At 42.6% G+C, this 16,693-nt stretch overlaps 1 protein-coding gene across 5 annotated transcripts in view; it reads left to right on the top strand.

Moving 5' to 3' along the window:
• The window catches only part of LOC134359996 (endoplasmic reticulum mannosyl-oligosaccharide 1,2-alpha-mannosidase-like), a 97,318-nt gene that overhangs the window by 5,114 nt on the left and 75,511 nt on the right, over nt 1–16,693 (top strand). For 4 of the 5 annotated variants that reach the window (XM_063073958.1, XM_063073957.1, XM_063073955.1 and 1 more), the window contains exons 3-4: nt 157–298; nt 5,946–6,054. In XM_063073958.1, coding sequence (XP_062930028.1) covers nt 194–298; nt 5,946–6,054 — 214 coding nt within the window. In that variant the 5' untranslated portion in view covers nt 157–193. Of the gene's footprint in view, nt 1–156; nt 299–5,945; nt 6,055–16,693 lie in introns of those variants that run through there. The other variant, XM_063073959.1, reaches the window with a different exon arrangement.

Below are 16,693 nucleotides of genomic sequence, written 5' to 3'. Positions count from 1 at the left end.
CTCTTTGGCTGCTATGTCATTCATTATATATTTTTTTGTGTGGGAGCATATGCTAGTGTGAAAGCTAATTTATTTTGCTGTGTATGTTAGGGAAAGCGTTCTTGTTCTGTTAAAAACAACTTTCATTTCAATGCTTCTTCATTGAATTAATTGCAGCATACCAGAAAGTGTTATCGTCGCAGGAGTGTGAAGGATGTACTCACCACAGCGAAGGGACTTCATTTCAGTGACACTGGGTAGCCAGATAGGAAGGAGCTATGATAATAGTAAAACCTGGCGAAGACAATCATGCTGGAGGGTAAGATGTATTATGTTGTGAATTTTCAGTGGTTTCTCACAATGTTTCATTCAGTGTGAGCATTCAGTCATTATGCAAACGACAGAGAATGAGGCTGTCTCTCACTTATTTGTATCAATATGGTCTGTAAGGGAAGTGTGTGGAACTGGTATATTTATATACAGTCCTCATGGCTGCATTGCTGTTTGTTTCAAGTTGCAAGTTCCGGAGAGTTTGTGCTTGTGATTGTGTGGGCCGTGCAAAAGCACTCAATGGAACCTTGCTCTGTGTCCCAACCACTTTGCATCTATGTCTGAAGCTGACAGGTTTTGTCCATGACAGTTTTATCCCCCAATGAGGCAAAGGTGTTAAAATAACAACAGCTAAATCATTAGTATACTAACTTCCATGCAACTGTTCAAGTGGCTATAATTCAAACAAGAGAAAACAGGTTATAGGAAATGTAAGTATTGTCAGGTGTGCTTATCTAGTTTTCAGACACTATACTCAATGGTTAAAATGTGTCTGGTGCTCCCTCTGCAGCATGGTCTACACCACTGAGAACCGATGCATATTAGGGCACTGCTTTGTTGAGTACCTTTCGTTCTGTTTGTGCAAGAGGCAGGATCCCTGATTGGCTACCCATTTTAATTTGACTTCCCATACCCATACTGATATGTCTGTCCATAGCTTCCTGTACTGCTATGATGAGGTCCAACTCAGGCTGGAGGGGTAACACCTCGTGTTTCATCTGTGTAGCCTCCAACTTGATGGCATGAATTTTGATTTCACTAACTTCCAGTAATCTCCTCCGTATTCCTTCCTCTCCTCCAGCGTTACCTAAATTTTGTTTTACAGCTGTGCAGATTTTTTTTTAAACAACCGTTGCTCTGAGCAGGAAATTTTTATACAGCCTGAAAACTGTGCGGCACTTTAAATTAACATTTTGTATATAAGAAATTCCCGCTGTGCGGCAATAAAGGCTATGTATGGCAGAGCATTTTGGTTACTGTGCGGCTGCCCACGAGTAACTCAGAGAGAACAGTGCATTCCTCCCACCTTATTCTGACTTCTGCTTCTTTCCTTTCCAGTGCTGATGAAAGGTCTGGGCCTAAAACATTGACTGTTTATTCCCCCTGTAGATGCTTCCTGACTTGCTAAGTTCCTCCAACATTTTGTGTGTGTTGCTGTAGATTTCTAGCATTTGCCAAATTTCTTGTGGTTAAAATATGTTGATGTTTTATGTAAAGTTTGGTATGGTGAACAGATTTAATTCCTTACCTTTGTACTGGAGACAACATTTCAAAATACATTATTTCAAAAATCCTTTTCATGATGTAAGAGTGTAAAATGTGGTGTACCAGTACTTGTGGGGCATTAGGTATAATGAGAGCCATGTTCTACTTAAAAATAATATGCTTCCAGATATGGGTTGTGGAAGTTTCATTGCGGATTTACAAAGCATTACAAAACTTGCAGTGAACAACTTTGTGAATACAGTAACTGTACAGTTGCTATAGTCACCTTATTAGGCAATCCCTTGAGATCAAGAGGAGAAAATCCAAGCAACACACACAAAATGCTGGAGGAACTCAGCAGGCCAGGCAGCGTCTATGGAAAAGAGTGAACAGTCAATGTTTCAGGCCAAGACCCTTCATTAGTTCCTCCACCCTGGTTTTGTAGGTTTTGAGTCAGTGAATTAGACCAATATGGATACTGCAGACACTGCTACAGATGGGGCAGATGGTGACCACCATGGCAGATAGTCAAGTAGTTTATGAGGTAGTTCATTCCTTCCACTGCTTACTCGGGGCCTCTATTCTCTGTGTAAGTCCAGGTGGTTCTGAATACCGTACAGAATTTTCCTTCTCCACACTTAGTGGTGATGAACAGGAAATTTGCCACTGTTTGGTAGGGATGTTGCATTTCCTCCAGGAGTCTTTGAGCACATCCTTGACTCTATTCCTCAGTCCACTTCTCATTGCGGAGGTCAGAGCAGAGTCTGGTGTTGGGTAAGTGAACCTCAGTGTAACCAGGGCATCAGTGGTGAGGACATTAGCCTGGGAAAGAACAGCAAACCAACTTCTGGTCCTTCTGATGGTTTTAGATAATTTTGTGGAGACATCATTGGTGGTATCTTTCCTGTGGCTTAAGTTGCATTCTGTGGGTAGTCCAGGTCTCAAGAGCACATAGGAGCATAGTGGTTACTTCTGACCTTGAGCACTGTGCCAGGCCTGAGGTCTTTGTTTTCAAATGCTCACTGTCTCAGTTTACTATTGGCTGTTAAGGTAGTAGTGACTGTCATCGCTATCTACTTTCAGTGAAAGTGGCTTCTGAATGGTCTATGTTTTCTTGGGCTTGTTGTTGGAGAGCAATGTGCTGTTGTAAGAAGAGGTTGGTTGAGGACCCTTCTGTATGCTTTGCCATGCAGCCTGCACTGGGCTAGCTGTGTGGCGCTGAACTGAATACTACTAGATTCTCGGTTTGATGTTTGATATTCCATGTTGTCCGCTTGCTTTTTGCCGTTTGTACAGTTTATTCTTTTTTCATGTATCAGGTGACTGATGTTTTCTTGAATGGGTTCGGTGGTGTTTCTTTGTTTCATGCCTGCCCGCGGGAGGACAAATCTCGGGGTTGTATTCTGTAACACATACTTTGTACTTTGAAACTTTGAAGGGTCCTTCCCTGAGCCTGCACAAATAAGTTAATCAACCACTTTGTGCAGCTTGAATGGGGGTGTTTGGATGACCTTGTTCTGGAATGTAGTCATGGTCTGCTCTGCAGATTTGCTCTACTGCCACTGGTAGTTTGTTGAAGGTGAGATGCAATATTGTAGCAAAAAGTATTGAGGCAACGATGCATCTAGTTTGGCACTGGTCTTCATTGAGAATGGTCCTTTTGCAATAGATTAATAGCACAGTTTCCATTTCTGATAGAATCAAAGGCTTTAGAGAGGTTGAAGTGGCAGGTGTTGTGCTCTCAGTACTTGTTATTGCACACAAAGTTCTTGTCCTTTGTCTCTGGATGAGTGGAATCCACACTGCAGTTCTTCCTTCACTGGGATGATGCAGAAGTGGATGACCCTGGCAGTGATGTTCTCTGTGACAGGTAACAAGGTCATCCTTTCGGTAGTTATCACACTCAGACTTCTTGAAGCTGGTCACTATGACAACATTTCTGGAGTTCCTTGGAAAACTTTCCCTTTCCTGCCATGGGTGAAGAGGCTAAGGGTTAATAATTGAAATGCCTCGCTGTTGAAACTACCAAAAAACAAATTCAGCAGGTAAGGCTGCAAACTTTGGGGGAAATGGACAGTCCCTCATCAGAACTAAGGGGGATAGTGAGTATGATGAGGTAATGGATAGGGCCCAGGGCACTCATGCCAAGGCTGTAGTGGTGGAAAGGGTGATCAGCTTCAAGTTGCTGGGCTTAACATCTCTGAGGATCTCTCCTGGGCCCAACACATTGAAACAGTCACAGAAATGGCACACCAGTGACTCTACATCATTGGGAGTTGGAGGAGATTTGGTAAGTCACCAAAGACTCTTACAGATTTCTCGATGTTCAGTGGAGAGCATTCTGACTGGTTGCATCATTGTCTGGTATTGTAGACTCAATCAGTTCCACCACAGACAGAATCCTTTCCACCACTGAGGTCAGTGCCTCAAGAAACAGCAACTATCATCAAAGGTGTTACATTGGAATAGGTACAGGAGTCTAAAGACCCACGCTCAAACCTTTCAAGACAGCTTTCTCCTCTCCACCATCCAATTTCTGAACAGTCCAGGAACACAAATTTGTTATTCATCTTTTGCATTATTTATTTATTTTTTAACTTGTAGTAGTTTTTATGTCTTGCACTGTACTGCTGCTGCAGAACAAATTCCATGACATATGTCAGTGATGATAAACCTGTTTCTGATTCATAGTTGTGGGTGAGGAGCTGTTGAAGTGTTCCTTCTGTCAGGCATTGACTATCGTCTTGGGTCTTGTTGAAGTGTCCTTGGAGTGGTGGGGGGGGGGTCATAGAAAGCTTTTATAGTGTTTAAAAGCCTGGGCATAGCTGCCAGTGTGTTGCAAAGCTTCCTGCAATCTCTCCAGCCACCACCCTTCTTTAGCTGGGCCTCCTCAGCTTTCAGGTGCCCGTAGAAATGTTTTCCTTCCCTTGAATGGTGGAACATCTAATCCAGGACCACTACTCGTGCTGAATTAGCTCTTGCATCTCCTGGCCATTTTCATTAAACTGGTCCAGGATAGAGATGGTTTTCAAACATAAGAGTACAGCGCAGGAACAGACCCGTCAGACCACAAAGTTGTGCCAAACTAATTAAACCGATCCATTCTGTCTGCACAATTTTAATATTCTTCCATACTTCGCACATTCTTGTGCCTATCCAAGAGCCTTTTAAAATGCCAGTATTGTATTTCCTCCACTGCCATCCCTTGAAGCACATTTCAAGCATCCACCACTGTGCTTCTTGGAAAAAACCCTGCCGCACACATCTTTGAATTTATCCCTTCTCACCGTAAATGCATGCCCTCTAATATTTTGACCTTGGGAAGAAGAAATCAGCTGTAATATCTTTGTGGCTCCTGTGTGCTGGAAATTGTAAGGCTACTTGAGTTGCTATCTGAGAAGAGCCAGCTTTGTGCCTGCCTCAACATTGTTCTTCCTGTGGCAGAACTTCTGTTGACGCTGATACCTTGGGGCACATTGAAGGAGAGTGTGGAGTAAATTGGGTGGTGGTCATCAGTCAGCATCTCAGGATACTGTATCCATGCAAAATGCCACAATTCCCAAGAGCAAGTGTTACTGTTAGGATTGTGCAGCTGAGTTCTGACATTGCAAGTCCTGAACTAGGAGCTGTAGCAAGGAAGGAGTGAGTGAGTGTGTGAGAGAGAGAGAGAGATTGATTTCCAATGTGGGGTAGCCTCGACCTGCAAGGGCTTCAGGAAAGCAGGTGAGTGACGTCAGCCCTGTGCCCAGAGTAGTGGTCGCCAATGTTTTTAAGCCCAGGATCCCCTACCTCGGCCTTAGTGAAAGGCAAGATCGACCTACTAAATCGTTTAGTCACACGCATGCGCACCGGGCAGAAAAGACCGGAAGTAAAACCCCACAACCCGGAAACAATCTCTCTTTACAAACAGATTTCAGTAGCTGGAGTATTGCCATATTCCCATTATCCTAATTAGTATTACTTATTTTTATAATGCTCACATTACAACAGTATTTGTGTATTTATTTATTTTTCATTTTTTTCGGGATCATCGAATGGTCGATCGCGATTGACCGGTTGGCGACCACTAGCCTAGAGGAAGACAGTTGTATCTGGGCAGAGCACATTTCAGAGGAGTTTCTGATTTTTTTTTTGTCCTTTTGCTTTTTCCTGCTGTGATCTTTGCTGGCAAATTGGTGGTTTTTCTTCCAGCAAGGTCAGATATATTTGTCATACACTCATCTTAAACATTTCTGGGTGGGTACAGCTTAATAGACTGTCTGTAGCTCTGCAGTTTATTCTTTTGCCTGAGGAAATGATATGGTTAACTATTGGGGAAGGAAATAAATCACACCACTTGTTTTTGATACAAAAAAGAATGACGGTGCATTTTTGAGAGAGGTTTTTAATAAACAATTAAATTTCTCCCACTTTTTGCATTTTTCTACTAGAAATGGAAACAGCTTTCAAGATTGCAACGGAGTCTGATTGCCTTCCTATTTATTTTCATGGTGTTCTGTGGTATTGCAGCATATCCTGTCCTGTTTGAATACTGGCAAGGTAGGAAGCATTGCTGGCTTTTACACTGAGTCTTTCTGAGCTGTCAATTTAAAGGCATTCTACAGTGGCATGCAAAAGTTCAGGCACCCCAGTCAAAATTCCTGTTACTGTGAGTAGTTAAGCCAGTAAAAGATGACCTGATTTCCAAAAGGCATAAAGTTAAAGATGACACATTCCTTTAATATTTTAAGCAAGATTACTTTTTTATTTCCATCTTTTACAGTTTTAAAATAACAAAAAAAGAAGAAAAGGGCCTGAAGCAAAAGTTTAGGCACCATGCATGGTCAGTACTTAGTAACACCCCTTTTGGCAAGTATCACAGCTTTTAAACGCTTTCTGTAGCCAGCTAAGAGTCTTTCAATTCTTGTTTGGGAGACTTTCGCCCATTCTTCCTTGCAAAAGGCTTCTAGTTCTGTGAAATTATTGGGCCGTTTTGCATGCATTGCTGTTTTGTGGTCTATCCACAGACTTCCGATGATGTTTAGGTCAGGGGACTGTGAGGGTCATGGCAAAACCTTCAGCTTGCACCTCTTGAGGTAGTCCATTGTGGATTTTAAGGTGTGTTTAGGATCATTATCCTGTTGTAGAAGCCATCCTCTTTTTGTCTTCCGCTTTTTTTTTTACAGATGGTGTGATGTTTGCTTCCAGAATTTGCTGGTATTTAATTGAATTCATTCTTCCCTCTACCAGTGAAATGTTCCCCGTGCCACTGGCTGCAACACAAGCCCAAAGCATGATCGATCCACCTCCGTGCTTAACAGTTGGAGAGGTGTTCTTTTCATGAAATTCTGCACCCTTTTTTCTCCAAACATACCTTTGCTCATTGCAGCCAAAAAGTTCTATTTTAACTTCATCAGTCCACAGGACTTGTTTCCAAAATGCATCAGGCTTGTTTAGATGTTCTTTTGCAAACTGCTCATGCTGAATTTTGTGGTGAGGACGCAGGAAAGGTTTTCTTCTGTGACTCTTGCATAAAAGTCATATTTGTGCAGGTGTTACTGCACAGTAGAACAGTGCACCACCACTCCAGAGTCTGCTAAATCTTCCTGAAGGTCTTTTGCAGTCAAATGAGGGTTTTGATTTGCCTTTCTAGCAATCCTGCGAGCAATTCTCTTGGAAAGTTTTCTTGGTCTTCCAGACCTCAATCGTTCCTGTTAACTGCCATTTCTTAATTACATTACGAACAGAGGAAACGGCTACCTGAAAACACACTGCTATCTTCTTATAGCCTTCTCCTGCTTTGTGGACATCATTTATTTTAATTTTCAGAGTGCTAGGCAGCTGCTTAGAGGAGCCCATGGCTGCTGATCGTTGGGACAGGGTTTGAGGAGTCAGGGTATTTATAAAGCTCTGAAATTTGTATCACTTGCCTTTCCTAACGATGACTGTGAACAAGCCATTGCCCTAACAAGCTAATTAAGGTCTGAGACCTTGGTAAAAGTTATCTGAGAGCTCAAATCTCTTGGGGTACCCAAACTTTTACATGGTGCTCCTTCCCTTTTTTCACTCTAAAATTGTACAAAACAAAAATAATACACTAATCTTGCTTAAAATGTTGAAAGGAATGTTTCCTCTTTAACTTTATTTCTTTTGGAGATCAGCTCATCTTCTACTCACTTAACTATTAACAGAAATTTTGACCGGGGTGCCCAAACTTTTGCATGCCGCTGTATATTTCCACAATAAAAGGACATTTTGCTTGAAAATATGTTGTAGTAATGTGTTCGGAGTAAAAATATGGAAATGAAAGCAAAAGATGCTGGAAACACTTGGGTGATGAAAGGAAAGTTGTTAGTGGTGGTTGATGTGAAATGTTGTTCTCACCAAGAGCCTGGACCTTACTTAACCCAACCTGTAGCGTGTGGTTAAGGCTTGTCGCAGGACATTTCAGACTATTGGAGGACAGGTACACAGTTGCCAGTGTCCACAACATCATCTTGGTGAGTGGACTAGGCCTTAAGTGTTGACCAGATCTCATCATTTGGAGCAAGGTATAGCCTTTGACTCTATAACTTTTGAACTGTCTCTGATAATCAGGGATCTTTGAAAACTTGAAATTATTTAAATAATTCAACAGATTTATTTTGGATTCTCTGTTATCAGATTTCTGAATGGTCCATGAACATTACTTTGTTGTTTTGTTTTTTTACTATTTATTTATTTTTGCAACAAAATCTCAAGGACACAGATACACAAGGAGATTTAAGAGACCTGCAAGGTAACTTCTTTACTCATAAGTGCAGTTCCAGAAGATTGGAGGGGGCTATTGTTCATTGTTCAAGAAATGTCCTGTGGCAAGGACAAGCCAGGTAACTACAGACTGGTAAGCTTGGCTTCATTTGTAGGGAAATTACTCAAGGGAATTCTAAGGGATAAAATCGCCATCACTTGGATAGTCAAGGCCTGGTCAGGCACCGTCAGCTTGGTACATGGGAGTACATGGTTCTGATTAATCTTTTGGAGTTTTTCAGAGGGGTGTCGAAGAGGGGTAGATGAAGGTAGGTCAATGGATGTTGTCCGTATGGACTTTAATGAGGCTTTTGACAGAGTCTGGCCTGGCAGACTGATCTTGAAGGTTAGGTAACATAGGATTCAGTGGAGTGGGGGTGGGGGGAGCTAGTGAGGTGGATTCAGAATTGGCTGTGTTGTGGAACAGAGGGACCGGGGAGTAGAAGTGCACAGTTTGCTGAAAACAACTGCATAATTAGGGTGTGAACACAGCCTTCATCAGTTAGAATATTGAGTCTAGGAGTAAGGACATTATGATGCAGTTATATATGTCCTTAGTAGGACTGCTCTTGGATTACGGAGTACAGTTTTTGTCACCCTGTTACAGGAGAGACATTGTCTAGCTGTAGAGGGTACAGAGAGATTTGTGAGGATGTTACTTGGACAAGAGGGGTCTGAGTTATAGGGAGAGCTTGGCCGTGCTGGATTCTTATTCCCCAGGGTGCAGGAGAACAAGGCGTAACCTTAGAAGTTTATAAAATCATGAGGTGTATGGATAAGATGCACGGTTGTAGTCTTTTCCCCAGGTTGGGGAGTCTAAGACTAGAGGACACAGATGTAAGAGGACACATGTAAGATGACGGGAGAAATTTAAAAGGGACCCGAGAGGTAACTTTACAGAGGATACTTGGTACCTCGAATAAGTTGCCAGAGGAAGTGGTCGATTGTTGATATTAGTTGGTGGGGAGGGGTGAAGGTGTTGGAATCCAGGGAAGTTAAAGTGGGATTAGAGCGAACGATTAAAACCAGTGGTTGGTGTAGAATCAGTGAGTCAAAGAGCCTGATTCCGTGCTGGATGATTACATCAGTTCAATAATTTAACTACCACACATACACTGAAGTTAAACCAGTTGATAATCCTCTCCTAACCTGTCTGAATGCAGCTAATTTGGAAAATCTAAAGCAGCAAACCCCATTGTAGCTGTTGACTGGATCATGCTAGCTGTATGAGTCTACTGTGTCAGATCATGCGCTCATCAGAAGTAGGACATTGCTAAATTGCAGTAAAACAATGAGGGGGAATGAAGGCAAGTAAGAGTGTTGGCCCGAAAGCACACAGACTGGTGCTAAAAGGTGGATTGAGTTGGGTAACACTTTAACTAGCACAGAACATTCTGAGACGAAAGCCACCTGTCTTAAATTTTCTGTGATATGCAGGTGTAACAACAGCCTGCATCACCTATATCTAAATGGTTTTATAGTTGTTCATTATTTCTACAAAATGTAAAGCATGCTGGAATACTGGAGAATCACTTAGAAGTAGATTCACTTTGATCCTAGAATCATGACTGTTCTTGATTGTAATTTTACCCAGAGTTTAAAAGAATCACCTGTAAAATAAGAGGGACTACAAGCTGTTCTGTATAAGTAGCAGGCAGATTTGACACGTGGACTTTGCTCAGACTATTAGCTTGCACAGGATGAACCTTTGTGCTGCTAAACAAATGTGATGTTTACAGTCCATATTCAGCTTTTCATAACAAAAGTAATATTTTCTTTTTTTCCTTATTTTGCTCCCCTGTAGTCTCCCTGTACAACACATCATCCATCCTTGGCTAAAAGGACAGGGTGGAGTCCTCCTCCCATGCTTTTGTCAAAGCACAATAGGAACTTCATCTGACAGGGTACCGTAGAAACTTTTTCCTCAAACACTTTGTAAATTCAGAAATGATGGTTGAATATAGAGTCTGAAGCATCACTGCTAAACAATTACCTAGTGTTCATTGTTTTCATGTGCTTTGGAAGTGAAAGGTTGGTGTAAAACTGATCTTCGAATTCTGCACATCTAAGTAAGCCATTGAAATAATAAGAATTGAAAATACACTTGGACTAAGATGTTAACTGTCCTGTGCTATCACCAGTGGGATCATCAGTTGATCTGTCTTCAGGAGTTTCGGCCCACTCATGATCAAGACTCCCTCGAGGTGGTGGGCCAGGAGCGCTAAAGCACCACCTCCCGCTGGTGAGCTTAAAAACTTGGCATCTACATCTATCAGAGTTGTTGGTCGCTTCCATCCAACAGATAGTCTACTCTTCAGGTGTCTATGCAACTACTGAACGGTTTGCAAAAGATGGATGCACTGTCTGACTATCTGCCCCTCTGGACGTACTTGGTCCACACCCATGCTGATACTGTCCCTGCTGCCTCAGCTACAGCCCTGCTGGTTGACTTGATCTCTCTACTAGTGAAGCCAAGGTCACACAGCCACTTCTAGAAACATAGAAAACCTACAGCACAATACAGGCCCTCCGGCCCACAGAGTTGTGCTGGTCATGTCCCTACCTTAGAAATTACTAGGCTTACTTATAGCCCTCTATTTTACTAAGCTCCATGTACCTATCTAAAAGTCTGTTAAAAAACCCTGCTGTATCTGCCTCCACCACCGTTGCTGGCAGCTCATTCCACGCACTCACCACTCTGAGTAAAAAATAAACTTGCCCTTGACATCTCCTCTGTACTTACTCTCCAGCACCTTAAACCTGTGTCCTCTTGTGGCAACCATTTCAGCCCTGGAAAAAAACCTCTGACAATCCACATGATCAATGCCTCTCATCATCTTCCACTGGGATGGTAAGCTTTGTCTGGCTACTGTGGATTACAACATTGGTAAGGTTAGTCAGTACTCCAAGCCACTTCTTCACATACTTGTTGATCTTCCGTTCCATTGCCTCAATGTGGGACATCGCCACTTCATAGACAATTAGTGGCCACATTATCCATGGCATCAGTCTGTACTGCAAGCACCATAACTTCAACTTGCCAGGCAAGCCACACTTGTCGACAGACATCAGACCTCTGCTGATCTGTTCTCTTGTCTCTTGAACCCTCTTGGTGTCTCTCAGCTCCTCTGTGTATCATCGCCCGAGGCTCTTAACTGGTTGGTCCTGAATGGATGGAACCTCCTCTCCACAAAGGGTGAAATGAAAGTCAACCAGCCTTCCTCTCCTAAGAACAAGGCTCCTTGACTTCTTGGTCTTGAACTTCGATCTTCCCCGATCCATTAGCTCCTTGAGACTAGATAGTACACTTTCCACTGCCTCCGTGCTGGGACCCAAAAGGGTGAGATCGTCCATGAACGCTCGTATTGCTGGTAACTCCCCTCCGCCATCAAGTGCGACACTTGGTCCCACTGATTCTGCAGCCCTCACAATGACCTCCATGGCTAACACAAAAAGAATGGGTGAAATCGCACATCCCATTGGGATTCCAACATCCAAGCTCTGCCACCTAGTTGTAAACTGCTGAGTGGAACACCTCATCCGGAAGTCATTGTAATACTGCATAACAAAGTTTCTCACCTTAGCAGGAATCCAGATTTCTTCTCAGCCTTTTCGACTCCTGGATGGTATGCCATCTCATACTAGTATGTTCAAGGCATCCTGGGAAGCCTGGTATTCCTGCCTTCTGCACAGATGTATTAACCAATCCAGTCTCTATCAGAAATGAAGATATCCCTTCTGCTAGAATGCCAAACATAATCTTCCCCTCTACACTCAGGAGTGAAATTGGTCGGAACTGATTCAATGTAGTAGAATTCTCTTCCTTTGGGATGTTTCCTCCTTCAGCCTCACTCCATGACAAAGGAACAACACCTTGCCTCCACACCACCTTTAACAATCTCCACAAGTATTTCCTCAGCTCTTCACACTTCTTGAACACCTTATACAGCACTCCATTAGGTCCTGGCACTGAACCTGACCTTGCCTTTCCGGTGACTTCTGCCAGTTTGGGTTCTGACAGATTGAACTTCTCTCCTGGCTCACTAGGCTTCACAAGCCCTGAAATGTCAAGCAAAAGAGCCTCCCACTGTTCATCAGAGTAAGTGCTTGCCTGGTGATCCTCAAGTTCTTGTTGAGAGATGTTAAGCTTCCTGCTCTTGCTTTGTTCAAACAATTTCTTTGTGAACTGGTGAGGGTTCTCAAAGAACGACTTTCTTCCGCACGACAGAGTGACGCTAACTTTAATCGAAAATGCTCTCAGAGATCAGCAAGCCCTGACTTGTCACCCTCACTTGCTGCCTTCCATCTCTGTCTCAATGATCTAAGCTCTCTCCTCAACCTACTAATCTCCTTCTGGTGCCTGTTTGGTGTCTGTGTAGGCTTTGCTTTCTTCAACTCAACCAAACCGGTACTTTCCAGCATCGTAAATCATATCCCCCATCACTTCCAACTTTCTCTTTGATGTTCCCATGAGAGTGTTCTCCAACATCATCCTGATATCCTTATCAAACACATGCCAAGCCTTCTCATCTGTCATTGCTGGCCACTTGACGCTCCTCTTCTTCGCTGTCTCCTCACCACCGCCATCATGGGTACTGTGGTCTGAAACCTGACTCGGGTTATCTCTCGTCTGACCTGGAGTATGATGACCCTCTCCAGAGTGAATCGCTAGAATAAAAAAGCTGGAATAATAAAAGTTAGACTTCTACAATTTTCATTTTTACTTTTTACACTGAAGGTGGAATACCTCATTTTTTAATCTAAAGCATACTTAAATTTGTAAGTACAAATGTAAAGCATTTTCTTTGGGTTAAGACCAATAATTCAAGAATTTTTCAGTTAAAAATATATTAATAATCCCAGTATTTGGGCAGTGTTCTTTTATAGTGCAGCAAACTATGAAATTTAAAGTGAAGTTTGTGTTATGAACCATAAAAAGCGTCTTTTTAACTTCAAAGTGATTTCCTACTTGATTGAGTTTGGTGTGGGCAAATGTATATTCTCTTGCTATATTACAGATACTTCATAATTGATAACATGACATGCCAGTAGTTTTTAAGGTAGCTTGTGGGTTTGTTTTGGCTCTGTCAACCGGGAATGTTTTTTAACCTTTGGCATTTATTACAGGGCAGAGCAGATGAAATGGGTCACGTATACATTTATATGAAATGAGTCATCAATATGTATTCATCACCCTTTCTGATTTGGTCCCCATGTGGGATGATTTGAAGTGTAACATGACAAAATTGAAAAGAGTGATAAATACAGGACTGAAGGTGTTATATTTAAATGCATGCAGTATACGGAATAAGGTAGATGGTTTTGTAGCACAGTTAAAGATTGGCAGGTATGAAGTAGGTATCAATCACTGAAAGGAGATCATAATTGGGAGCTTAATATCCAAGGTTACCTGTACGTATTGTATTGAAAAGACAGACAGTGAGGCACAGGGTGTGGGGTGGCTCTGTTGGTAAAGAATGAAATAAAATCCCTAGAAATGAGGTGACAAGGGACCAGAAGATGTAGAATTCTTGTGTGTAAAGAAACTGCAAGAGTAAAAAGACCCTATTGGGAGTTATACGGACCTCCAAACAGTAGCCAGGATATTGATACAAATTAAAACAGATGTAAAAGTTATGTAAAAAGAGCAATTTATGATAGTCATGGGGGATTTCAATGTGCAGGTAGATTGGGAAAATCAGGTTGGTGCTGGATCCCAAGAGAGGGAATTTGTAGAATGCCTACAAGATGGCATTTAGAGCCGCTCGTGGTTGAACCCACTAGGGGATAGGCAATTCCACATTGGGTGCAGTGTATTGAAACATACATGATTAGTGAGCTTAAGATAAAAGATCCCTTGAGAGACAGTGATCATAATTTGATAGAATTCATCCTGCAATTTGAAAGGGAGAAGATACTAAAGTCAAATATGTCAGTATTACAGTAGAGGAAAGGGAATTACAGAGGCATGAGAGGAGCTGGCTAAAGTTGATTGGAAAGGGGACAGTGTCATTGACAGCAGAGCAGCAATAGCTAGAATTTCTGGGGATAATTTGGAAGACACAGGATAGGTAGATCCCAAAATTGAAGTATTCTAAGGGGAGGATGAGACAACCATGGTTGACAGGGAAGTCAAATGCAGCATAAAAGGAAAAGATAGGGCATATAATGGAGCAAAAATTAATGAGAAGTTAGAAGATTGGGAAGCTTAGAAAAGATGAAATATGAGCTTAAGCTAGTTAATAATATTAAAGAAGATATAAAAAGTTTTGGCAGATACATTAAAAACTAAAAGTAGTGAGAATGAATATCGGACCCCTGGAAAATAACACTGGAGAACTAGTAATGGGGACAAAGAAATGGCAGATGAACTTAAATATTTTGCATCAGTCAGTCTTCACTGAAAGACGAGAGTCAGAAATACGAGAGTGTCAGGGGATAGAAGTAAGTGTAGTTGCTATGACTAAGGAGAAGGTGCTTGGGAAACTGAATGTGCTTGGACTACACCCCAGGGTTCTGAAAGAGGTAGCTGAACTGTGTACATACATCTATTGATGCTTCTGGACACATCTTCAGTGATGTTCCTGGAATCATCGGGTGTTTCGGGTCTTTCAACATAATACAACCTCCTCCAGGTAACCCAGCCGGGGCTGATCAGACCCCAGCTTGTGTCCAGATGGCTAGCTACTTATGACTCCATGCCTCCCCTCTTTCGAGCCACAGCCATCTTGAGGCCCTCTCTGCCGCATTGGTGGTACTGCGGATGGCTCTCCTCTTCCTCTCTCCCTCGCTGCCCGAAATGCTGAAGGCTCTAACTAAAGAATGGGCTACGAATCCCCTACAACCAGCCTCCACTGGGAGACACCTCGCTCTCCATCCAGCCCGCTGACAGTTGCTGACCAGTCCTGCGTACTTGGAGAGCTTCCTTTCAAAGGCCTCTTCCAAGCTATCTTCCCATGGGACTGTCAGCTGCAGCAGCACCACTTGCTTAGTCGACTCAGACACTAGGACAATGTCTGGTCGCAGGGTGGTGGCTGCGATATGGTTGGGGAACTTCAGCTGCCCTTTGAGGTCCACCAACAGCTGCCAGTCCCTTGCAGAGGTCAGAATGCCTGCAGGTAAGAGATTGTGGATGCACTAATCTTTCAATAATCACTAGTTTCTGAAATGGTTCTAAACGAATGGAAAGGAGATCTTACCTGACAAATCTGTTGGAATTCTTTGAGGAAATACAGGTAGGACAGACAAATGAGAGTCAGTAGATATTCTTTACTTGGATTTTCCGAAGGCCTTTGACAAGGTGCTGCACATGAGGATGCTTAATAAGATAAAAGCCCATGGTATTACAGGAAAGATACTAGCATGGATAGAAGTTTGGCAGGAGGCAAAGTGCGGGAATAAATGGGGTCTTTTCTGGTTGGTTGCCGGTGACTAGTGGTGTTCCACAGAGGTCAGTGTTGGGGCTGCTTCTTTCCACGTTATATGTCAGTGATTTTGATAACGGAATTGATGTCTTTGTGGCCAAGTTTTGCGGATAATATGAAGATAGGTGGAGGCACGGGTAGCGTTGAGGAAGCAGGAGGTCTGCAGAAGGGCTTGGTTTGGGAGTTTTGGTAATACAGTGGTAGATGGAATATAGTGTAGAGAAGTGTATGGGCATGCACTTTGGTAGAAGGATTAAAGGCAGAGACTGTTTTCTATACAGAGAGAAAATTCAAAAATCAGAGTGCAAAGGGACTCAAAAGTCCTTGCTCAGGATTCTCTAAAGATTTAACTTCCAGGTTGTGTCAGTGGTAAGAAAGGCAATACATTAGGACTAGAATGTAAGAGCAAGGATGTAATGCTGAAGCTTTATAAGGCATTAGTCAAATTGCACTTGGAGTATTGTAAGCAGTTTTGGGCCCCTTATCTAAAAAATGTGCTGGCATTGAAGAGGCTCCAGAGGAGGTTCATGAGAATGATTGTGGGAATGAAAGGGTTAATGCATGAGTCGCGTTTGATGGCTCTGGGTCTGTACTCACTGGAATTTAGAAGAATGAGGGGGGATCTCATTGAAATCTATAAACTGTTGAAAGGCCTAAGTAGAGTAGAGTGAATGTTTCATATAGTGGGTAAGTTTAGGACCAGAGGGAACAACCTCAAAATGGAGGAACGTCCATTCAGAACAAAGTTGAGGAGGAATTTCTCTAGGCAGATGGTGGTTCTGTGGAAGTGATTGCCACAGAAGGCTGTGGAGGCCAAGTCATTGAGGATATTTAAAGTGAAAGTTGATAGGCTCTTAATTAGTCAGTGTCAAAGGTTATGGGGAGAATGCAGGAGAATGGGGTTGAGAGGGATAATAAATCAAGCATGATGGAATTCCAGAGTAGACTTGATGGGCCAAATGGCTTAATTCTGCTCCTCTGTCTTA

This window comes from Mobula hypostoma, chromosome 21 (genome assembly GCF_963921235.1).
Source record: "Mobula hypostoma chromosome 21, sMobHyp1.1, whole genome shotgun sequence".
NCBI lineage: Eukaryota > Metazoa > Chordata > Chondrichthyes > Myliobatiformes > Myliobatidae > Mobula > Mobula hypostoma.
The sequence above is the reverse complement of the archived record's forward strand: the minus strand, read 5'-3'. Positions and strand labels throughout refer to the sequence as shown.